General features: G+C 39.8%; 2 protein-coding genes across 2 annotated transcripts; both read right to left on the minus strand.

Moving 5' to 3' along the window:
* Positions 1–1,897: 1,897 nt before the first annotated feature.
* Positions 1,898–17,419, minus strand: baz1b (bromodomain adjacent to zinc finger domain, 1B). Its single transcript, XM_088427213.1, has 21 exons — positions 16,710–17,419; positions 15,778–15,894; positions 15,050–15,194; positions 14,708–14,900; positions 12,806–12,927; positions 12,490–12,687; positions 12,231–12,419; positions 10,825–12,130; positions 10,535–10,684; positions 9,385–9,523; positions 9,165–9,298; positions 8,925–9,036; positions 8,726–8,824; positions 8,381–8,558; positions 7,917–8,099; positions 7,141–7,288; positions 6,067–6,214; positions 5,848–5,963; positions 4,839–4,969; positions 4,602–4,708; positions 1,898–4,024 (listed from the first exon to the last, which is right to left on the minus strand). Exons 1-21 carry the CDS (start codon positions 16,826–16,828, stop codon positions 3,355–3,357), a joined length of 4,704 nt encoding a protein of 1,567 aa, XP_088283339.1. The 5' UTR covers positions 16,829–17,419; the 3' UTR covers positions 1,898–3,354.
* A 375-nt stretch (positions 17,420–17,794) lies between these two features.
* On the minus strand, positions 17,795–24,439 carry bcl7bb (BAF chromatin remodeling complex subunit BCL7B b). The gene is made up of 6 exons (XM_088427214.1): positions 24,258–24,439; positions 23,759–23,834; positions 23,577–23,664; positions 23,230–23,388; positions 22,918–23,021; positions 17,795–22,808 (listed from the first exon to the last, which is right to left on the minus strand). Exons 1-6 carry the CDS (start codon positions 24,368–24,370, stop codon positions 22,737–22,739), a joined length of 612 nt encoding a protein of 203 aa, XP_088283340.1. The 5' UTR covers positions 24,371–24,439; the 3' UTR covers positions 17,795–22,736.
* Between the last annotated feature and the right edge of the window lie 459 nt (positions 24,440–24,898).

Raw genomic sequence — 24,898 nt, forward strand, 5'->3', positions numbered from 1 at the left:
GCTGTTTTCTTTCACCTGAATGAGGCCTTGGACAAGTGGAGCAAAAGAAAACAAACAAAAAAAAAAACTGAAAAAAGTTACTAGAACATCTGAAGTCAATGTGAGCTGAATCAGAGCCAATAAATAAAGGCAAGTGAGTATTGACTTGAGTTTGAACGTGCTTGGTTGATTCTAACACATCCATTTCCGCAGTTGCAAAGGGTGTGATTCTTGTGCGGCTGCATTATGTGAGTTGTTTATTTAGTTGCCCCCCAAAAAAGATTTTTCCCAGTATAGTTATACAGTGTATGATGGACTTCTGCACCGTGTTGTGTGTCACACTGATGGTGGAAAATGTTTTTGATTTTAATTTGGTGTCTTTTTCATTACAATTTGAGCTGAGGTGTGACGATTTTTTTTTTAATATATTCAGTGTATACACTAACAACACCAACCAACTATATGACCAGATGCAATACAAGTATCAAAAAGTATTACTTTATTAAGGAAATAATGCTGATTTCTGGGTTGACAAATGTTAGGTTTGTATCGACTAATTCTTGCTTTACTTGTTTAGTATAACTGTGATTATAGATAGTAACTTATTGAGTTTGCAGTGGTTCACTATTCTGCTTCTCAGTTTTGAGGTTTGGGTCCAAATTTTGGCCTTCTTGGAGTTAACATGTTGTCCCCTTCTCAGGAGTCATTTTCTCACCGTGACCTCCTCCCACATTCCAAGAATATCGCTCTTGGGTTATTTGATAAGTCTACCAGTTAACGTCTTGTCCAAGATCAACCAGGATATGCTCCAGCTCATGTGAGCCAAATGAGCCGGTGGGAAAAACACATTGATGGAGACTTATTGTTGTAGTGGTGTTTGGGGCAGGACCTCATCCCCGACCAGAAGATGGCAGTCCACCTTTTTCCGACCACGAACCATGGTCTCACATTTGAAGGTGCATAACACTCTGCTGGAAACCAATCCAGTGAAAGTTGGAGGTCAAGGCCTGAAGAAACCAACAGCACCACATCATCCGCAAATAGCAGCGATGCAATGCTGAGACCCCAAACTGAACTCCCTCAACGCTTCAGCTGCACCTAGAAATTCAGTCCATTTTCCTTCAAAATCAAATACTTCATCTTCTGTCTATTATGTACAGAAAATAAAAAGCTAGACTGGACTGCATTTGGCACCATTTTTGGCGAGTCAACACACACTTGTTCCCTCCTCACCCTGCGCAACCCCATGACTGACTTTGACCTCAGGTAAATATTTGCTGGTTTACTTGCTCCTCCACATCCACAATCACATGCCCTACTTGTCAGTTTGTGCAGAGTTCAAAGGTCAGTCTCAGCACAGCCAATGTGTTCTTTTCTTCTTTTTTTAAGGTAGTGATCACACCTGCTTTCGGAAGCCTGAAAAACGCTCACGTCCTCCAATTGAAAAATGTGCGTTATAATACAAAATAATGATATGCACTGCCTTTACACCTCACTACCACTCATAATCACATTTAAAAATTATATGTGTTGCACACCGTATGTACGTTATCGTTCTAAGAAGTTAAAGTGACAAACCAAAATTAAGTTCCGTTAAGTCCACAAGCACTTTGCCGGAGGCTTTGGCCCCATTCGGTTGTCACCATAGGAAGGAATTTGTTTGAAATCCAGTTCTAGTGGGATGAAGCCCTCATCCATTAGGCTAATTTCCAGTAAGTTTATCTTACTACGTTCAACCTTTGCTCCATTGCAACCTGGCTTGCCTCAACATTTCATTTGACTCATACAGTCACTCAGATATGTTAACTTATTTCATTGTATTAAAATAGTCATTAATAAGCTACTATAGGTAGCAAGTTACAAATAATTACTCAAGAAGTAAAACCGCAATGGGACGAATAGAAAAGGACAACGTCAATCTTGCTCATAGCCTTTATTGAAAAACCTTTACATGATCTTTCTCTTAAACCTGCCTAGCCTATAAATATACATACAAAAAGGTGTGTAAAAGACAGTCAAGTCTCCTCTTGACAAGGGCAGTCAAATGTCATAAATTGGTTGTGGAGTAAAGCAGAAACTAACACCCAAACATTAAGACATGAAAAAAATGCCACTACGAAACCACATTACAGGGTGAACACGGAGCTTTAGGCCAGCGTACAGTCTGGGCGTGACAGAAAACCGAGGCGCAAAATTCAAGTTTTGTGTGAAAAACATTTTTCCTTCCCTGTTTGACAAGAACAGAAATTGCCTGCATCGTTAGGTGTGCTGCGGTGTCACGGAATCTGAAAGAAAAGAAAAAAAAACAGAAGCGGAGCGCCACCTGGTGGCTCATTGAACACAATATCTGAGGGTTGCTTTTGATTGTAAATTGTTGTGGCGTTTACAAAAACGCACGACAAAATTCCTGCCAGGACTGATGAGTAAAAAAATACTAAACATGTTCTCTGCACAAATAGAAGAGCCCTGATTAAACATTTATGCAGATGTGACTTTACAAAATCCAAATGAAATGTGCAAAAAAATAATACCTCTTCAAAAATACCCTAATAGATAACAAACTTGTCTTTACAAATGTTTAATGCACATTAGCAAAGTGGTCCTGCAGTTGCTGGTTTGTTTGGTACATTTACACAAAGTAGTGCATTTGACAGAACCTTGAGGTACCACTTTGTTTTTAAGTGGCAGACCTCATAAAAACAGATGAGCCAAATGATGACACTCATTGGTTCGGCTTGCTGGTTTCAAACCTACGTTAGGGCAGTAAAGTACAACGCAGCCAGTGAGCAGAGGGTTTGAGAAATGAAGAAGACAAGAATGACTGTACAAAACTTGCATGTGACTGAGTATTCCTGCAGAGACAGTTAAAAATTTGTCAGCCATTATATTATACATAAAGTGTTCATGGTGTGCGCACGGGGTCGCTGCTGCACGAACACCGGCTTGGTACTTGTAGTCCCTCTCCCCAAAACTAAAATTCAACAAAATAAAATAAATGCTGGTGCACTGCTGTGACACTGGAACAATTTAAAAAGCCCCAAGAAATGCACCATGTGCTTCTCTACCATGCCCACCAAGCCGGGCTGATTCCGCCCCAGCAGTGTTTGAGAGGAGGGTTTCAAAAAATATATATACTGTATAGAGCCGAGAGGACCTTTCTAATTTTAAAAACTACAACAAAACACACCAATGATACATGTTACCAATATAAAACATTCTTACATATGAACAGAAGTTCAATAAGACAAAGTTACTGTGAGGTTTGATTTCCTGCCGGCTGATTGAAAGGAGTCTGATCACATGGACAAAAAATAAGAAACCAATGAAGAAGAAGAAGAACAAAAAAGGATGCCAAAACCAAAAGCTCCCTGGGCTTCAAGAGCGTTTCTGTCTCTTGGAATGTCGCAGCCGGCCTGGCCTCTCGTCGTCGCTGCTCTCCACGTCGGCCTCCGCCCGGCCCCGCCGCTGCCGAGTTCTGTGAGCGTCGCGCTCACCGTCGCAATCCTGCTCCTTGCAATCCTTCCCTGCTGGTTTGGAAGAGGTCCTCTTGCTTCTCCTCTTCCCGCTGTCCTCCTCTTCCTCCTCACTCTCCTCATCCTGTGCTCCCCGTCTGTTTTTGCTTTTCTGTGCTTTCGACTTGCCATTCTGAATTCGTTTCTGCGGCGGTGCCTGATCCTCCACCTCTTCTTCTTCTTCCTCCTCCTCCTCTTCTTCTTCCTCCTCCTCCCTGTCATCTTCCTCCTCTGACGACGCAGGAGCTCGACTAACGCGCTTGCGTGAGCGCCGCCGGAGGTAGCTGAGGCTGGGTAGAAGCTTCTGGAGCAACTCCGTAAAGGCCATCTCCGTCTTGGTCATACAGGAGAGCACGGTGCTGCCCTGCTTATTGTACTCCTCCGCATTGGAGAAGACTAGCTTCATGTCCTCTAGGAAGTCATTGCCGTGGCGATATAAGCCTTGACCAAACTTGCTCTGCATGGTCTGGAAATCCATGGGTTGCGAGATGACGTCTAGATAGTCCTCTGCTTCTTCTGTGGACACGGGTTCCCTGCGGGGAAAAAAAACATTCAAGTTCAGATATAGTAGCAGAAATGTTGGCATGGAATCACCCTTACTACGTTTTATGAAAGCTCTGCCCAAGAAGCCACCTAAAAACTAATTTGGAGGTTTAATGGATTGAAAGAAAAAAATGACTATGGCTAGGCAAGACAAACTGATGTTCATTAGACTGGATTAATAATACTTAATTCATACTGATAGACTTTTTCCCCCCAAATGGCAAATCCACTGACAGAATGCATGAAACACATCATGTGCACAGACACACACATTGCATGCATACAACTTCATGTTCAATGACACTGGGCAGTTTCCACACAGCAGTACTAATGCACAAATATTAAACATCAACAACACAAATATGCTAGTCTGTCATCGGCCTTTCCTGACATTTGTAAAATAAGGTAAGGTTGTTTAGCAGACTCTTTCAAAAGCAATGTATGCGCAATGACTTAGATTAGCTGGTTCTTCAGTGGGCTGTTTTAAGAATTGTGGAGGAAAAAAAGATGTAGTGAAAAGGTCAAATGACTGAAATGCCATTCACATTAGTGACAACGTCCACTCACCTGAAGGGCCAGCTGTATCGAAACTTAGTTAGTTTTTTCAGGATTTCCTCACACTTCTCCAGCTCCAGTGCTTGCCTGCGGCCTCCTGTCTGGGTGCTCTGACGCACCTTCAGAAACGGCACATAAACAACATTGTAAACACAATGCAAATCCCAAAAATGTGTTCAACCGTCTCAAGAAGTTTGAAGAATCACATTGCAGTTGACCGTGAGCATCAGGATTGATGTGCTTTCTCACCAGTTCATCAATGTCTGCAGGGTTGCTGGGTCCAGTCCTCTGCTTGCTGTTCTGCCTTGAAGAGGACGATTTCTTTTTGGGTTTACTCTTCTGCACGGCAGAAGACTGCTTAGCTTTCTTCCTTGGCCTCACTGTCAAGCAGAAATTGAAGAAATACGGGCTAAACAACACTGAAACAGTCACTCCGGCCTTTACAGTGCTATACGAGAGAAAGTGAAAAGTGTCAAGGCATGAAATGAGTGTTTTCGCATTCTGGAACAAAGTTAGCATTTAGTTAATTAAAATAAGTTAAATTAAAGTTAAATTAAAATAAGTTAAAATAAACTGTGAAGGAAAATTCAGAAACACGGGTTTCAAAAGTTTTCCCCAAGCCCAGAGACTATCTCAAAATGTGCACTTGCACTATTTGCACATAGGTAGGTGGGCAGTCATGGCAAACTTGGTACGACTTACACCAGGACTAGCAATCTTACAATGACCTTCGATTGGCTCAACACGTTGCGGACTCACGACCGATTCAATAATCATCAATGCCATGTGGCGAATAAACTACATTACTGACAAGCATCATTCTTACAAAGAGATAGCATTACATTAGACACTCCCCAAATTTTTCATTGTGTCTGAAATTGACCAAGTTAAAAGAAAAAGAAAGTAATCTGCTGATATTCACACTGTGACTTAATGAAATGAATTCTAAAAAGCTAACAATTTTGTTGATCAAAATGTTCTCAGTTTTTATATTCTTTAATAATTCCCTTCAGGACCCTGGAAAGAACCGGCAAATAAGGTCTTTCTCAAAATTAGAGATTTGTTTCTCAGAAACAACCCCTGAAGGCGGCGGGATGCTAGGATTAAAAAAAAAAAAAAAAAAAAAAAAAGTTGATTTTTTTTATATCTTTTAACAATTGAGCAATTTCTGGTCCCATGCAAGACAAAAATGAGCACACCCATTTTATCCCAGTTTGTCACAAAGCCAAGATTAATTGTTCCTCTCAGCAATACTCACAGCTGTGGCCCATGGCTTTGTATTCAGACTCTTCCTCATCATCTTCCTCCTCATCAGAGTCTTCCTCTTCCGATTCCTCATCTTCATCTTCTTCATCGCTGTCTTGTTTGTAGTTCCTAAGGAACACAACTTTAGTGCTGACATTTTCACTGTAGCAATTAAAGTAAGTGGCATTGATGAGAATGTTTAAGAAGAGTAACTGCTGATATGAACACTAACCTAGAACGGGTGCCCCGTCTGGCCACCGCTGGCTGACAGGCCGTGCACAACCACTCGCCTTCGGGGATGCGGTGCAGCACTGGTCTCAGGCAGAAAAGATGGAATGCCTTGTTGCATTCATCACAGAGGATAAGTTTTTCGTCATCACCTAAAAAGGATTCAAAAGGTAGACTTTTTATTTTTATTCTTTTTAAGAAGGTTTATCCTCATCTTATAACTTGTGCTGAATTCACACCGAATGCACGAAAGGTGAAAAACGGCACGTTTAGAATCGGTGTCAATGTAGTTCGGCCAACATGACGCAAAGGCCCGTTGGGTGGTGTGAAGGCGCACTGGGTAACGCAAAGGACGCGCATGGAGCAATGCAACAAGGAAAGCGACACGAAATTCCGCTCATTTCGCCTGGTCGCAAGAAGTTAAAACTTTTTTTTTTTTTTTTTTGCGTAGCGACTGCCAGCCAGCTTCTGGAACATTCAACATCTCACACTTGGGGCAGGAATTAATCATGGCTAAGCTTTGTATTAAAAAAAAACAGAGCAAAGCAAGAGCAATGACCTGGCTTGTAGAATGGTGCAGAAGGAACTTAGTATACTTGGTATGTGCAGTATTTACTTTCATTTTTAACAGCTGTTGAAGTGTAGTTACTGTGCCAAGATAGCAATAGTGCAGCATTAACAGCATAGTATTTAGCACATAGTGCGACATTTAAACCTTTTTTTCTGTTAGATGAGTATTATCATATAAGTATGGGACACACAATGCAAAAATAGATAAATAAAATAAAAAGGTGCTGTAGGAGAAAACACTAGCTCCGTTACATCCCAGAAAAGGAGTAAAAGTTCTCAGGGGTGCTCTCCTTTCCTGATCCTGTGCACTGCAGAACAACGCCACCCTCCGCCCAAATATGTGAACAAGCTGAATGCCGGTAGTTAACGCCAGCAGACTGAAAGCCTAGCAAATCATCGTAGCGGGATGATTTTTCGCGTCCAGTGCGAACGCAGCATTACTCAGTTGCGCGCATTCAAGATGTGTGTTTACAATAAGCAATTTTCAAAGGCCGATTATGGTCCGTACCTTTTTTACGGCAAACCTTGCAACGGGCATTCTCAGCAGACATGTCCCACTTAATACAGGCATCCAACATTCCCAGCAGCACGTGCATGCGTGAAAAGGTTTGGGCCTCACGGATAGCTGTCCTCCACTTTTCGAGCGCCGTTGCCACCTGAGTGGATGCATTTGAAATAAAGAATGGTTAGGGCAAGCCGGGTATTAGAAAGAACGCAGGCTGGATCACGCCCTGTCAGTTTCTAGTGATTAAAAATAAAACAAAAACCCAAGAGTGAGGATGTCCTGTGTGTCCGTAAACGACGAGCCATCCGGTACAGAGTTGAGAAGATGATATTGAGGAAAAGAAACTACAACAACTTCATATGCTGGTGCAATCCTTTGATTACATCTTAAAATAAAATTTGTGAGGAACCGGAAAGTTCTTTTTCCTTCCGTGCTAGCTTAAGAGCTCAAAAAATGGATGCCCTCGCAGTGGTGACATACAGTGAGCTATTTGTGTGTTTGATTAAAAAAGGTCATTTTGTTTCATTAAAAAAGGTCATTTTTTATACAATATTTTTGTGTATACGATACATGCAATATTAATTACGCATATAAAATGCAATTTACAGTTTATAAAAAAAACAGAAAATGTTTTCTATATCAGCCGAAACAACAAATTGTAGTTGGCAATGCTTCTCTCATGTGGCAACAGTTGACATGCAGTCAAATTCACTTTCCTTGAGTGAGTGTTCTGATCCACACTTATGATCATTTTTCTTCCATTTTAACCATTTTCTTACCTTGGCCTCCTCTGCCAGTTTCTTTTCCTCATCCACCTCTTCGGCTTTGTTTTCTTCCCCGCCTTGCTTCTTTTTTATTTTCTGCTTGGGGGCCATGAATCCTTGCAAGAACTTTTTGATGACACATGCTTGGATAGTGATGATGGACTCTCCTAAATCTTTCAAGTTGTCCATTTTATCCAACTGTGTACAGATAATACAACAGATCAACAAATCAGTAACAGGTCATTTGTGCAAAATTTGACAACTGCACATGAACAAACCCCTCAGGTATTATAGTTGAAAACTATAAGACAAACTGTGTTTTTCCTGCAGGGTTCCGGTCCCAATTAACCGCGAAAAATGAGGGATCACTGTACAGTAATGCCAAATACTGTATAAACTCCAGTTATCAAAATCTCGTTCCATCCCAAGCAAATACATACAAAAGGTTGTAGGTTACCATCCACAGATAGCTTGCTCACCTGATCTTCAATGTCCTTGTCATCATCAAAGTATCCCAATCCACCCTTTAGGAGGCGTGAGGCGATCTCCTGAATATCACTGCGTAGAAATTTCAGCAGCTCTACCTCCTCATCGGGCACTCCGAGTCCCACTTTATCCTTACGGGTCAAATTGATGGAGTGTAAGATGTCCTGGTAACTGTATAATGACATCAGTAACATATTTAGTTACATTGCTATTGCTTATACGTTACCATCCAAAAGTCAGACTAATGGGCTGAGTTAGATATACATAGTATCAGAATATAAATTAAAATATGTCGCAACTCATCTCTTGTAAATGCATTAATTCATTCCTTAATTCACCTGCTTTCTATCTTTGCCTTCAGATCACTTTCTCTTACTCCATGAGGATGCAGACTGTCCACCAATTCCTCCAGTTCAGCAGGACTGTCGCATATAAACCTGGAAATATTAGTTGATTAAAAGGCAGATAAGGCTGTTAAAACGGTGTACAAACACTCAAACTAATAGGTAACGCGAAAGATGAACATAAAACACTCACCAGAGATTCTGTCCCTGCTTAGGAGTTGTAGTTTCTATACAGACGTCTGTTGCTACCCCCAGCTGGACACCATCATTATTAGTTCCATCGATGCTTCCATTATCATCAGCTTCTGCAAAGGCATTTTGAGAAACTAAGTTTGACAAAGTCTATTCATTTTTCATTACAGCAAATATAAATAAGTAAATAAAGAGATATTACTTGTACGCGCTTATGGCTATAAAATGTTTTCTTCCTCACCATCGTCCTCATCGTCCACATCAGGCTCAGTTGTTTTTTCTTCAAGAGGAAGTGTGAAGCTGTAGTCGATGCTGTCATGTACCCAGCCTTTCTCAATGTACAATCCAGGGACAACATCAGAGAAAAACCAGTATCTGGAAAAACACATACAGTATCTTTGCATCATTTTCACAACAACTAACTCATTTTTACTTAATGGTTATTAAAAAAAATCACTTACCTGTTATGATTCCTGTCTGTACCAAGTGGAGTTCTACGTAAGACTAGTCTGGCCTTTGTTATGCCCTCCTGAAAATTCTTTTCTGCGGTGGCTCTTTGTCTGCGTAGTCGCTCTTCTTCGGCTGCCTCTTCCATGCGTTCTAAGTGATGATAATTCAGGGGGGAAAAAAATGAGTGAGTCCACAAATCTATAAATTACAATTGGCTATTTGAGTAATCTGAAGTCTTAAGAGGTATGGTTGGGCATCTTTTGAATTAGGACGATTCCGGTTCCTATTCAGTTCTTCAATTTGATTCTTGTTCCAAGCAATTCTAGATTACTATTCTTAAAAAAGGGGGGTTGAAAGAACTTAAGAAAATACAATAAAGCCGAGGTTTTAGCATGCTACTGTTTACCAAAGGATGTTCTAAACTAGTGTTGTTATAATTTAGGGGCAAAAGGAAATTATACATGACAAAAGACAAAGCTGCATTTGAAGGACAAGCAGGAAATGTCATCTATCCAGTTAACTGCATATAACCACCTGGGTTCAAAATAATTTTTTATTTTTTTGCTGAGTAGTTTTGTGAATCAATGACTTAACTTGAGGAGAAATTTTCAAATTTTGTGGAGGTTTTGTTTGCAGGTTAATCCCATGGATCTGAAGCAATCGTTTTTATTTAATATTACAACATTATTTAGTTATTATTAGTTATTCATGGTTAATACATCGATGGCTTTTTGTTTGAGTTTGAAATGTCCAAGTGCATTTAAACGTATCACTTAGGTTGTGCTGCATCATACGATGACAGTGTAACTGACTAGCGGTTTCTTAGTGTCCTTATTCAGCGATAGAATGATTCTTTAATGGCGGCATGTAAATGTTGGTTGAGATTCAAAGTGATGACAATAACTTGGGATAAATTAGGTCATGAGGAACCACTTCAAAATAAAAACTTGGTAAGACATTGACGTCCATGTAGTGTTTGGTGAATTTATTATTGAATGTGAAGTTGATGTAGCGCGTTGGTGACGTGTCTCCTCATTTTGTTGTTGCTATATTGGTGGGCATCAAATACGCAAACATTGGAATTCAAAAAAATATAGTCCCGGGTGCATTCAATTCCCAATTCTCAGTGCCCAACCTTTGTAAAAAGGGAAGAAGTATCACCTTTGTTCTGTTTGTCCATTTCCTCTCTTTCTCTCTTGGCCTGCATGGCCATGAGCTGCCTGCTTTTGACTGAGCTGATCAAGTCCACCAGCTCTATTTTTACTTCTTTCTTGAGCTCTTTCTTTGGATCTTCTTTTTTCTTCTTCTCATCTTGGGTCATGAAAAAAAATGCAATATGTTGTTTTATTCGCCACACCAATGTTTAACTGAATGCAGACTAATCAAAATGTATTTTTATAATGAACTATTGCATTTTTAGTTCAGAATTGACTTTGATGAATCCAATTTACCTTTGCCCTCAACCTCTTTTTGCTTTTTCTTCTCAGCCTTCTTGCGGTTGACCTCTTTCAGCATCGCCACACGCTCCTTCCATAGTTCAGCGGTCCGTTGCTGCATGCCATCAACATGGTCTTCCACAGAGTAGGTCATGAGAATGCGGTGGCATAATGCAACCAAAAGGCTGACTTTTTCTTCCGGATCAAGCTCAAACACCTCGACAGTTTCAAGCTTCTCCAGGAACTCGCTGGTCACCACATCATCAAAGCCACTCATGGCCAGGTCCACAGACCCCTGAACACTCTCTTCACCTTGAGCATCAAAAGGACGCAAACACAACCTTGCGAGCTCTGATACAGAGTGCAAAGTAAGCGGGATCTCGGATAAGGGGATATCAAGCTCACTGTAGCCCTCTGCGAGCTCGTCTTGCAGCAGCGTCTGAAGCAGTACCACCAGCACACGATTGAGGTAGTGGAAACCAGAGCGTACTCCGGCCAACGAATCCATCAGAGCCGCAGATGTGATGGGATACTTATCATCTGGCATCAGAAGGCCGGCATAGCAGTGAAGGAACTCCACAACCATGGCAACATCCCCAAAAAGGGTGTTGGGCAGCCCTTCGGGCATGTCGACGAGCTTGAATGTTGGAAGCGTTTTGCCACCTGTGATTTCCTGGTCCTCGTATCTACGCGACTGTTCAAGACGGAGTAGCATCTCCCTCTCGCGACGTTCCTTGGCTCTTTCTCGAAGCTTCTCTTTGAGATCATTACGCCTCCTCTTCATTTCTTCTTGCTTTTCCTCTTCACTCATGGCCGCCCATCGTTTTTTTTGCTCCAATCGCTCCCACCGTTTCTCGACCAGCTCTCTCAACTCATCAGGTAGCCTGCCGCGGTCATCTGGCGACAAGGCCTTTGCAGCCTTTGAGATGAGAGCAGACAGAACATTCTTTTTGTCCTCTTTATCTTTGTTGTCCTTATAGTAACGAAGAAGGTGGAGAGCCATTGGATGCAACGGCTTCCCTAGTTTAGGAGTGCCTGTGCTACTACTGCGGGCTCGTTTTTTGGGGCTGCTGGCAGCAGGGCTCTTCGCTAGATGCAGCAGGGTCATCTGCTTCATCTTTGAAGTCTTGGCATTTGCTTTTGCATCTTTTCTATAAGCTTTAAGAACATTCTTATCGCCACTCTTTCCAGCTTTCTTCCCATCCTTGTCTCCAGATTTCTTACCAGATTTCAGACTGGCTAGACCTGGAGTTTTACCTTCTCCTTTCTTAGGTGTTCCAGAGTTCTTTACCTTTAATGGTGAACCATTCATTTTTATTTTCTGTGAGAGTGTATGGCGGAGAAAAGACAGAAGAAGCCTGTTAAAGCTTTATCACAACCATCTGATCACAGTGTCAAAATTTGCATGCAACTGATCCTACCTGCACATGACCCCACAGGGTGGGACTAAGGGGCTTCCCGAGAGCATCCTTCTTGCTTTTTCTTTTCTTCTCTCCTTTGTCATTTCCCAGCTGCTCTCCTGGTGTGCCGGGTGTCTTCGGCTTTTTTCTTGGTTTACCTTCAGGAGTAGTCGAGCTCTTGCGCTTTGCAGAAGGGTTTTCAGCTAAAAACTTTAGTCAAACAAGAATATGAGCTGATATCATTCACAACCATATTGGGATGAAATAAGCAGTGCCGTACCTTGTGTGGATCAAGAAGAAAATCACTAAATTTACTGGGCAGATTAAACTTTTTCACCAATTCATCTTCAACTACCCATGGTGCACTCTCTCCCATGCCCAGCCTTTGTGCATAGTGTCTGATGAAGTAACGGATGATCTCTTTGGTCGGCGGGCGCTCTGTCCTGAAAAGACTGTCTGCTGGCACATCGCTGATTACCTGTGGCATTGGTCAGAAGTGTTTAAATATGAGTTCAGAACAATTGGATGCCCCCTTCCCCCCAAAAGAGCATGCTACCATTGTTTTTGTTGACAAGAAAAACTACAAACATACAAACCTTGTCTTCACTGACCAGCTTGACGTCATACTTATGAGGAAGGAATTTGGGAATTGCCCATCTCTTCTTTTCTTCCTTCATGGCAGTGGGAAGTTTTCTTGGCGAACGCCGCGCTCTATCACCTGAAATAGAAGAAAACATTTAGATTAAGGCACCAAGCAGTAATGTAACACTACCTGTATAAAATGCATTGCAATGTTTCAGTGGCATGTCATATCATAGGGGTGGCTTGGTGGGACAGTGATTAGTACGCTCGCCTCGCAGTTAAAGGGACCCGAATTCAATTCCAGCTGTCTCCGGTCTTCCTATGTTGAGTTATCACGTTCTCGATCGGCTCTCACCGGGCACTCCAGCTTCCTCCCACACTCCAAAAACATGTATGGCAAGTGTATTAGACACACTAAATAGTCCTTAAGTGTGATTGAATGTGCAAATTTGTCCCGGTGTGCCCTGCAATTGGCTGGCATCCAGATCAGAGTGGCCCACGTCATGCCTGCAACCCTTGCGAGGATAAGCAGCTATATAAAATGGATGGAAACACACCAAACACTAGGGGTGGAACGGTTTATGAAAACTGTCCAGAAGGATGAATCTGATTGCATTGGTTGGGGTCCCATATGGACCAAATAGGGCATATTAAGAGAATAACAACAGAACAAGCAAAGGGAACAAGTAGGGCAAGAGGGACGGGACGCAGGGTGGCGTGCTGTCAGTCAGGAACTCAAAGAGACTGGCTACCAGCAGTAGATATTGATGTTTAGGTACTGATATTTCAAGCGAGGTTCACGCCTCGCAAAAAAGACAACAGCAATAATTAAGCTGATCCACTTTTAGTTGTGTGTTGTTGTTTTTTTTTTTAGGTTTCAGGCACTTTGATGGACTTGGTTGTTTTTTTTTTTTCAGTTTCAGACTAAGCTGTAACCCTGTAAAAGATAACAGTTGTTGAAAGTTGATTTATATTGCTTTTATATTCTAGCCTTTATATACTGATTTTTTAATAAAAGGGCAATAAATAGATGTTTGACCAAACAAGATGAATAGTCGTGATTATTATTTTGGCCATAGTCATTCGGCCCTAATTGATGCATATATAACTCAAGTCAATCAATTATTTAAAAATATTGTTGTGTTGTAGACTTATGGTTATTTTATACAATGTGCACATATTTCAGTTTCAATCTGATGTGTTTAATCACAAAGAATTAATGTATATGTTTAATGTTGACCTGTGGGTTTTGCTCACAAGGTTTGTTTTGATTTTATTTGCATTTGTTTTTACTACGCATGGTAAATGCTTGTTATTGCAATGAAGGTGTCATTATATATTTTGTTTAAAAATAAAACTTTTTCATATGTAAAAAATGAAAATATTTTTTAAATTTATTTAAGAGCTGTAAATTTAATACTGTGATATTTTTGCTCAAGGTTATCATCCTGCCAGAATTTGCTATCGGCCCATGCCTTGTAACAATATTTTTAAAAAACATAAAAGTTTAACAGAAATTCTGTAAAAAAAAATAAAAAAAACAACAACTTATGTTTATTCTTTCAAATCTTCCCAACTTAAAGCCCAAGTGTACCATACTGAACAGACAACTGTGACCATAAAGCCGACAACCAAACCGAGCCACAGATTTTGTGCACTATTCCACCCTTTCGAGTAATGGGTCTCAAAATCTGTGCTGGCCTATTAGCACCGTTATAAGGGTTTGATGCCTTGCTCAAAGCCACTTTGATGAACTGTACATTAGATACTATATCACTTGTCATTGAGCAGTACATAAATATTTCCAATGCAAAGTTTTACGGGAAAAATAAATAAACATCATTTGATGAGGTGTTAATACTGCACCATCAACGATTAGCAATAGTATTTTCATGGTCGTTATTGCTCAAACTTACTGAGACTCTCACTCCTGCTCTCCTCAACTCTATTGGCAGGTTCTTTTCTCTGATTCTCTTGACTGGCATTCTCTTTGTCACTGGATGGAGAATCACAGGCTCCTTCAAGTTTCTTCTCTCCAGCTTCACCATCATGGTGCTCAAGCGGATGAATCTTTGCCACCTTCGCCCGTAAACTTTTGCCTTGGCTCACCTAAATTAAAATGTGTGAGTATCTTAGTAAGCATCAAAGTTTTATCACGTTTATTGAAATAAGCAAGTTTAAAATAATACTAAGAATTCAGCCTTTGAGAGGAACTGCCTTACAAATGAGACAAGAAAAAAACTGCAGATTAGACTGACCGTGAAGTCACACTCTTCTCCAACAGCATACTTCGTGAGGATTTCTACCCAGGCCATTTCAACTAGTTTGTCTAAAGACACTGTGTTGTGGTGGACCATCTCCAGGATGGGCTTTTCAAACCACTGGGGATATTCCTCTTGAAGCCTGAACAAACATACACACATACAAAATTTAGCCATTTTTGTAGTTAAAAAACAAACAAAAATAATAATAAAGCTACGCACTATTCATACACCATTGTACAATTGGAACCTTTAATAAATGCAAATTTTAAAAAAAACTATACCTTTTACAAATTTGTTAATAATTATACAAAATTAAACAATGCTTGTAGGCTTTAAACATTCACAACAATGAACTATTTATCTCTTATTTTTTAAAAATAACACACAAAAAGCATATGTGGATACCAATTGTTAAACAATTGCTAAAAGCCTATTTTTTTTTTTCAATTTCCATTTTGCTTATAGGGTTAGGTTAAGCAGTTGGGATGACTCAATCACACGCATGTCCTCCGAAATAGAATGAAAGAAGGAGCATCAGCTTTATCCAATCACTGTAAAGCTGAAAGCTACATGGCCATCACTTGTTTGGGCATAAGACTTTGTCTTAGATTGTCACCTAATAGATTTTATGATGACAGATAACTGGATATTGAGGATATGCCGTGAAACATTGCATCCAACTCATTTACACTTTACTCTAAAAAACAATGGCGGATACTTACAGTTCTGTTACTTCTTGTTCCTCCTCCCATGCTTCTTTGTGTGTCAGCTGAATGCTTCCAGTACTCTTGCACGTCCAGATGCGCTCTTCATACCTCTTCAAACGGGCCTCATACTCGCTATTGACATTTTGTCAAGGACAACTTTTGTACACATGGAAATTCGTGTGATCAAAAACAAAACCAAAATATAAACAAGGGAAGAAATAATGAACTTCGATAGAGGATTATGCTTATAAACAAGCATAGTCCCAAAATGAAAAGTCGAGTAAAGGAGAATTACACTGAACTGCCATTTGACGTAGTTGTTTACAGTGTGAATAATACAAGTGTTGGAGCTCATCTGTATCTGTAAGCTTTTGTTTACTATTGCTAGGGCCTTGAGTGTCAAACTAGTAGTCTGGGAAAGAAAGGGCTCAACTTGCACACTTTGAATGCGATATATGTCAGTCACGGGCCTCTCGTGGTAACTTAGGGTTGCAAAATCACACGTGAGACTTTGCGTTGCCAGATATGAACGGGCTATTGTGACATAACACCTTTAGCATTGCTTGTGCTAGCATACCCGGCTCGCGAATGTGGTTGACAGCCGATTCGCACAAGCTAAATGTAAAAGGGACGTTTACACAACGCAAGAAAAAGCGTGACATAAACAAAACAATACATTCAGTTTTCTCAATGGTCAGGAATGAATTGTTTTAAGCAAATGCGCATCGAAGCTAACACGCTTGCCAACGAAATGTAACAGTGCACTTGATAAGCTAAAATGCTGTAAAACGCCAGACCAAAACAAATAAACGTAATACACTGGGTAAATACACAGGGTATACGTTGTGTAATTCCCAATCAAACCAAAAATGAACCAAATAGACCAAATATCTAGTGATGAACGATTCAAAGACGAAATGATTACCAGCATGACGTTTAGAGGATACTCTTTGTTCCTGAAGGCCTCCTTGGTGTGCTCGATGATGTAGACCTCCTCTCCCGGGCCTAGCGGCTCGGCTAACGGCTTAGCTAATGGGTAAGGCTTCCGGCCCAAAAGCGGCGCCATCGTAAATCGAATGGCCGCTGTACAATAAAGAACTCACTTCAACTCTACGATGTAAAACAGTATGACCTTTGCGTGTATCCCAGCGCTTGATAGCATGTATCACGTTTTCACCGGTAGGCCCGAACTCAACGTGTAGCAGCTAGCCGGCTAGTAGCAGCCAGGATTGCTATCGCGTTGCATAAACAAAACAGTGTCCTTTATTCCTCGTCTCTTCATCGAATTCCTCTTCGCAGCGTTGGTAGCGACGACATGGCGGTTCCGAACAGTCCCGGTTTTAAATTTGTTTTGTTTTTCTAAATTCCTGTCAAACAATTTGGCAAACTTTGATCTTCCCGGTAGAGCTGTCAGGATGCAACGCAAGCCGAAGTCAAATTCGCGGCAACAGCCCACCGTCCAGCAGATCTGGCGCGAAGAACAATTCTCTGGTCAACACGACTTTTCAAGCTGATCTCTCGGTCGTTCTTCCACTTTCTCACTTATCCGTCTTCGTATTACGCAAAAAAGTAATAGTTCGCAATTGTTGAATGTGATGTCTTTAAGAGTTTAATTCCTTGTCTAAATGGCGGGAGTTTCTGGGATGCCGGTCGGCAATTTCGCACACCTTCAACTCTCCTGTTTCCCCGGCAGCAAGCGGCGTAGCAACGGAGCCCCGCCCCGTCTTGACAGTTATTGGCTCCTTCCGCGGGGCGCCCTCGTCAAACTGGCCTGAAGTGACCTTCTATTGGCTGCCCTGGAATGGCCATTGTTATTCAAGGGCAACCCAACACTGCGCAGATCTTGCCATATTTGACATCACGGGGTTATCACCAATACATAATATGGTACGAATCATCCGTACTTTGTTATATAGTAATAACAAGACAATGAATAATAAAAAAGTTTCAAAAAAATAGGACAGCCTCATGAAGCAATGCAATCACATTTCATGCAGTATACAGTACTGTATATGATTAAGAACAGGTGAAATTGAAATGAATTGTTTAATATGATTAATAAAGCATCTGTTACAAACAAGCGTGAATTTTATAATAAATATTCATATTTTACGATTCGTTTTGATCATATTTTGCCAAGAAAACAAGTGTATTCATTCATACTACTACAATTGTGGCTGAGAGCATAAACATTTAACAACATTTCCAAGTGCACTGAAACTAAAACAAAACTGCACAATGATTGGGAAATATGCACATGAAAACATCAATAACATAGACAAAGGTATCATTTCCAAAAACGCCTTTTACAACACGTAAATGCCAAGCACAATACACTATCCATGTTCATCAGTTTAAAATACGTCAAGAAGCTTTAAGTTTAGCAGGGAATGGCATAGTCACTTGCGGTATAGCAATGGATAGCACTACTGTGCTATGTACATCCACTGACCACAATATTCTATTGTCAACTAAAACTTTGGTTTATACAGAGAAAACAATGCTTAGTTTTTGACAATGACAAATAACGCATGTCTTCAACAGTTGCTGTTTACAGTGGTTGTAATGTGCATTGTAAAACTGAACTCGCCGCAGAGGCATCTAATAATATTCAAGTGCAGCTGAGATGACAAAAAACATTGTTGTCTCTTCTTACAACATAATTCAATTCAACAAAGTAGCAGACTTCAAGAATAATACTGCACTATTAAATTAATACTGTACATTTGACAATGGGTGATTTAGCATTTTATCTCACTATAAAGGCCACACACTTCCACTGGACTGCATTACTTTCATATTAGACCATAGCCAGCTATTATCCCATCTCAGAACGACATTTGCATCATGCATTTAAATGGAAAAACAGGAAAACAAAGATGATTTTTTTGCAACTCCTTCTCAAAATACACACTATTTCATGTTCCCAAAGTGTTATTCCAAGTATGGCATGTTCAGTTCATATTAATTGCTTGCAAGGCAAGCAATCACTGATCTTCAAATATGAAAATCTGGTCTGACAAATATCTCAAAATACACAGATGGGCAGTCCATCAGCACCAACGGGTCACCGTTTTGCAGACAGACTGACAAATATCGGACAAAGGGAATGACCAAAAAAAAACAGACGGAAATGCTCAAAAATGTGAGATTAAGAATATCGCAAATGTATTTTTGATCTGCCGTTTTAATTGCCGGGATAGACATTGCATCGCATCAAAAGTCCGCCAGCCAGTTAAACCCCTTAATGTGCAGACTGAGGGCTAAAAGTAATGTTTAGAATTAATTGTTAAGAATTTTTTTGTTTTTTCTTTTTAAATTTGACTTACATAAAGAAATTACTTGCATTCTCATTCAAGTAACCAATGAGGAACAAGCTTAATCTGATAGGCTCTTGGCCAGGAAATGCAGAAGTTCATAAATGCCCGAAATGAAGGCATTTTAAGTAAATTCAACCTCAGCAAAACTGTTTTCTACTTACAGTGTATGTATGTGACAGATGAACGTCAGACGCACCATAATTCTACGAATACAAGTTGAGTTTTTTTTTTACCTTATTTTAACTGGCTGTTGCGACATTTTTTTCAGCAATTGCATCTACGGGCATGTATAGATTTCCTTGCAGAACCACAACTATATGTTATTCGATATATGACGTAGAAATACCTCTATAAATAGAGTAATTTTGTTATTGTAATAACACACACCATTTGTTTTAATTGGAAAGCCATGATCTATGTAGTAACCACTAAAGTCAGCAGTAGACTTATAATGGCGTTTTGTATAATTTAAACAATTTGCAGTAACAAAGAGGGCGTCAACTTCTAAACGAGGTTGACTTGTTCCTGGAGAAATACGGTATTGTATATGATAACTCTCAGTAGAAGCATCATTTATGGTGTTTGATTAAGCGGTTATAATATGCAAAAGGGACATGCAGGATCAGAACATGGTGAAAAGCCATATGATGCCCCTCAGCAGACAAAGCTGACATTTGCAGTCTATTCACTGCATTGAGGATACTACTACTGCAAGTAGAAGAGAATAAATGCGTATCGTTTGGTTATTGGCAACGTCATTGTCCGTGCTGCCTTTCAAGTCATGGTTTCATTAACAAAAATGCATACTGTACAGTACGCAAACTTGCCCAGTGAGATCATTGCGCAGTGAGAGCTAAAAGTAATGTTTAGGATTAAGTGTTGAGAGATTGTTCATGTTATTTCGCTTTTTAAATATGACTTACATCAAAAAATGCTTGCTAAAACTGATCAAAACATTGTCAAAACATTGTCATTCAAGTAACCAATGGGTACACAGCAAGGGAAAGAAGCTCACTCTGATTAGCTTTTGGAGAGGAAATGCAAGATAGAAGTTTGAAATTAGCTAACAAGAGAAATTATTTAGGAGATTCAAGCTCAGCAATACCTTGCTTTTTACTTATAGCGTCTATGACAGATAAAATGTAAATAAATGTGGCAAACTGGAAGAAAGCCGTCACTTACGACGGTTGGTTAAGTGGTTAATTGAGATCGCAAGAATCCATAGCTCCCAGTAGACATGTCTGACAATTACAGTCTACTTTCATCAGCATGGACTTAGATGCTATTTGAAAAATATGAATGCTTGTTGCAATTGGGGTACTGAGTAACCCCAGTAAAGTTTAATTGCTTCTCTTTCAATACTGTTTTGTCTAAGTGCAGCTCAACTGAATATATAGACACACAATAAATTGATTTTGAGTTTAGGTAGATGTGGCAAGGGTGGATGAAGGAAGTGGGGGGTTAATGACAGAGGTTGGCGAGGGGGGTGTTAACGACAGAAGTTGGTGACGAAATGGCTGTTGTCAGGTGGATTGCCGCTTACAATTTTCAGTGTGAAAAAAAATGGTGGACCAATGATGACCGAAGGTGGGCGGGGCACTGACGACTGTCGGACCAGCAAAAAAATATAAGTTGCCCACCTCTGTTAAAATTTTTGGGTACTTTTTAATCTAATAATTTTTATCTTTGGGTGTGTAGTACAAGGATGGATAATTTTGTGAAAACCAGTTAGTCAAAGATTAAAATCCTTATGTGGCCCAAAAATGTGGAATTTGGAGGTATTTGATAGAAAGTTGCTTACTCGCTTCCAGGTGTCAAGGGACTCACGCGCAAGGCACTAAACCAAGGACACCGTTGCATAAAATCATCAGGCTTGACAGCTCGTCCTAAACTTGTGGTTTAGTACAAGCAATGTGTGTGTGATGATGCATTTTCACAAACCCAGACTTGTGCCTCAGAAAAAGAAAAACAAAAATTGCTCAAAAATTGACGAAGTTACAACAGGTTGAATGTTGTCAAGTTGAAGTTCCTAATTTTGAGAAAATCACATTTGAAGTTTTGGCAAGTAAATAAGAGTAGTAGAGTAAATTCCAATGGCAGGTAAGAAAATCATCTGAGATTTGAACACTTTTGATCTGAACATCTCAAATTGGGCAAAAATGGTTCTTTGACCCCAAAACAAATTTTCCATTAGGCTTATAATTAATTTATGAGGCATCATCCAACAAAGTTTGTTTGTTTTAATGTTGCTACATGTGTGGGTTTAATGTCAAAATTATCGGGGAAAACTGATTTAAAATGTTGTGAATTAAAACATGATTTGCCATTTGGTGTGGCCTAGTGGTGACCAGTAAGTTTCATCATGGATACTATATCTCAAATGCATTTGGACACTAAAAGAAAATATATTTTGATTACATTTTTATGGTTCAAATTCAGTTTTGTTTTGATGTTTTATCTCAGTAACATCCGATTTTCAATTAAACGGCCGATGATCTTTTCATCTTAAGGATTCATATTTCATTCCTCATATTTGATTTACATTTCTTTCCAAATAAACAAGCATAAAAAGGAAAATGTGTATGTCTCAGACAGATTTGTCTTGTCTGTGATGTGTCATCACAATAGTAATATATGTCACGAGTAATTACATTGAAGGACCAAAATATTACATTATTATTATTTATTACATTATTAAAGTACATGATTACTCAAAAGGCATTTGAAAACTTTTACTTTTTTTTTTTAACTTTTATTCTCCACTGTGCCGCTGTGAGGGGTGCGTTTGATGTAAACAAAACGTGGATGCCATCATGACATAATAAGCTTGAATGCACTAATGAAACTCAATCAATGTAGAAATAGACTTGTTAAAGAAAATCCTGGAACTGGCGTTGAATTACATTTGGTGTATTCACCAATGTTCAGATGACATGATGATTTCCAACTAGTGAGGAACAGTTTGTTTGTCCAGCCATGTTGGCAAGGTGTCGGCACTGCTTTAAGTCCATCTGGTTTCTGTTCAAAGCCATGCTAAAGGGTCATATCATTGGTTATTTTTGACTGTCAGTGTTCGCTTTTCAATTTATGGAACTCGTTTATGAAATGACGTGCCAAAACGAGCGATTCCAGGTCATTTGGAGGAAATTTCAAAAGACGCACTAGTTAGCTTGTCGGATTAAAAAAAGTCCATAGCAGTGTGCTTTGTCTACTGATCTCATATTTTCATACTCTTCGATTACAATTTGAATTCTTTTACTGCTGGGAAAGTCCTGACCTAAAGGACGTCGTTTTTGTATAAATCCAAAATAGACATTTCTGAGGAAAAGATTTGTCAATAACTCAAAACTACTAGTATTACTGGCATATGCCTGGTTTCGTCAAAATACGTCTTACACATACACACACACACACACGTATATACAGTGTCGTCAAAATTGTAAAAGGAGAAAACTAATTTTAAATATGTTTCTATATTAACTGTGGACCTCTGATACAACACATCTTACCTGGTAGGTTGTGCAGATGTGCCAAATGAAGTGCAAGGTAAGTATATGTTTTGTGAAGCATAGAACAAAGCCTTCAGACCTGAATGCTGAAACTTTAGCTAAAGTGAAAATAACTGTGGTTTTGTGTGCATCTTTACATGGTAAACTATCTTAAAGCAGCATTTTCTCCAGTGCAAATCTTCTTTAATGGGGGTGCTCCAGATTCATCTGATTCTTCCTGTAAAATGGTTAAAACATTGTAATTTAACACTACCGTAACTTCATGTATATGATACTAATATTGGTTTTGTGAGTAGTTACACCAGTTTAGGAAAGTGGTATAAAACCTGTGTGTGTGTGGCACTCCGTCTGGGATTTCCTGATGACAGAAGATCCTCCTTGATCAGAGTTGGGGGCTCATCTGCTCCATCTTGCCCAGAGTGAACAGGATCTGGATTCATGGGGGAATAACATCACAATTAGGTACTGGCAGTTAATAAATATTATGAAAAAAAAATCAGCTTTTAATGAGTATATTCTGATGTAAAACAAAAGCCACAAAAGAAGTCCAAGAAAAAATACTAGAAATACATAACAATAATATATAATAATATATATACATTTAAAGTAGGGCAACTGTGAGAAGGTCATTGACATACCATCAACACTCTCCTGACCGAGCATTGGTGGTTGTGGGTCCTCAGTTCGAAGGCAGGAGGTATGTGGAGGGCTGACCTGCTGTGAGCTAGAGTTGCTGCTGCTGTTATCCATTTTAGGATGGTAAACGTCAGACAGAAAGCTCTGGTTGCTGTTTTCATCTGATTCAAAGATCACATCAGTCATTCAGAGCGTTAAATCAACCGCACGTTTGGTCATATTGTACTTCTCCTCATGCGTTTCAAATATTTTTACAGCAATTTATTTACAACCCCCCCCCCCCTCCCAATTTATTTACCCCCCCCCCCCCCCCCCCACACACACACACACACACACAAATGAGACTCACCAGTCAAATCTGGCAACGAGTTGGTGTTTTCAAGAACCACATCTTTTAACCCTCTGGCTTCTCCACCAGTAGATTTGGTGCGATAGATCTGGTATTATAAGTGGTCGATGATATCAGTCACAGCACACATATAATGTTTATAACTGGGACTATCGTCAAAGAATATGTAATTGAAACGCCACCTGCTTTGTTTCTGTTACTGGCACCCACTTGAATATGCGCAAGGACGTGTCTCCAACCGTCACCCATTTCTTCTCCCTGGGGATTAAGGTAGTTTAGCTATATTTAGATAAAAGCTAACAATGATCTCCTCTAATCGGTTGAATTTGACATACAGTAAACAGCCGCGTTTTCAGTTTACCCAGATAACGTACTAATGTCTTGAAAATTCGTCACGAGGACATAGATAAATAATCGTGTTTATTATTACAGTGTTGTGGTAAAACGTCAACTGGTTCTTCACGTAATTAGTTGTGCAGCGCTGCAGCCATATTGACAGCTCGGCGGAAAAAAAAAATTCAGACAGCCCCGCCTTTTTTGCACAAGCGGGGGCACTGATTGGTTAAATTCTACGTCAATTATCTAACTTTTCCGACTGAAGTTAGTTGAGCGACGTAGCAGCTAACGACCAATGCCCGCTGAAACATGTTCTCCATATTGTAAACTAGAGAGCCTACGTACCATTTGCGCACTTTCTCGATTGCGGCCAGAACCTTTTTAATGTCATCCTTGGCTCGACTCCGGGTCTCAGCACGGCCTGAACGTCCCGACATCTTGACGCTGATATGAATCATCTAATGAAGCATGAGGAAAACTTGAGACCTAGCCCCCACTTCTTCTACAGTGGAAGTCTCGCGAGAGTTTATTATGAACTGCTTCTCTCATTTTAATGCCCTCCTTTTTCTCGTGTGTGCTATACTGTAGCAACTTGCTATCAATTTTTGTACGACGCACAATATTGAAAGTAATAAATGAATTAAATTACACATGCTAAGCTCCATTGGCTTCAGCTCGCGGCGGGAATGGCATCACATCAGTTTGTGCTGCGTCATAAATAACATTGATGAATGCAAATCGCCATTTATTGTATTCTAATGGTATAAATATTAAAAAAATATTTATTGGATTGGTATTGTAAATTAAGTTTAACACCCGCGAATGACTCAACCAATATATATATATATATATATATATATATATATATATATATATATATATATATATATATATATATATATATATATTACATTACATTACTCAAAGATGTCATTGCCCATATGCAAAAATGTGTGCAATAGCCAGTATATCTAAAGAATGCTATT

Source organism: Hippichthys cyanospilos, chromosome 11 (genome assembly GCF_059441005.1).
Source record: "Hippichthys cyanospilos isolate Australia breed blue-spotted pipefish chromosome 11, RoL_Hcya_1.0, whole genome shotgun sequence".
In the NCBI taxonomy this organism is placed as follows: domain Eukaryota; kingdom Metazoa; phylum Chordata; class Actinopteri; order Syngnathiformes; family Syngnathidae; genus Hippichthys; species Hippichthys cyanospilos.

Excerpts from the sequence above, each read along its gene's own strand:
- baz1b (XM_088427213.1), bottom strand. The coding sequence starts at position 16,828 with ATGGCGCCGCTTTTGGGCCGGAAGCCTTACCCATTAGCTAAGCCGTTA. Across the intron at positions 6,215-7,140 it reads CAAGGTTTGCCGTAAAAAAG|GTGATGACGAAAAACTTATC; the intron begins GTACGGACCATA and ends AATCCTTTTTAG. Across the intron at positions 4,970-5,847 it reads CAAAGCCATGGGCCACAGCT|TGAGGCCAAGGAAGAAAGCT; the intron begins GTGAGTATTGCT and ends TCTGCTTGACAG.
- bcl7bb (XM_088427214.1), bottom strand. The coding sequence starts at position 24,370 with ATGATTCATATCAGCGTCAAGATGTCGGGACGTTCAGGCCGTGCTGAG. Across the intron at positions 23,665-23,758 it reads CAGTAACAGAAACAAAGCAG|ATCTATCGCACCAAATCTAC; the intron begins GTGGCGTTTCAA and ends TTATAATACCAG. Across the intron at positions 22,809-22,917 it reads GGAGTGCCACACACACACAG|GAAGAATCAGATGAATCTGG; the intron begins GTTTTATACCAC and ends ACCATTTTACAG.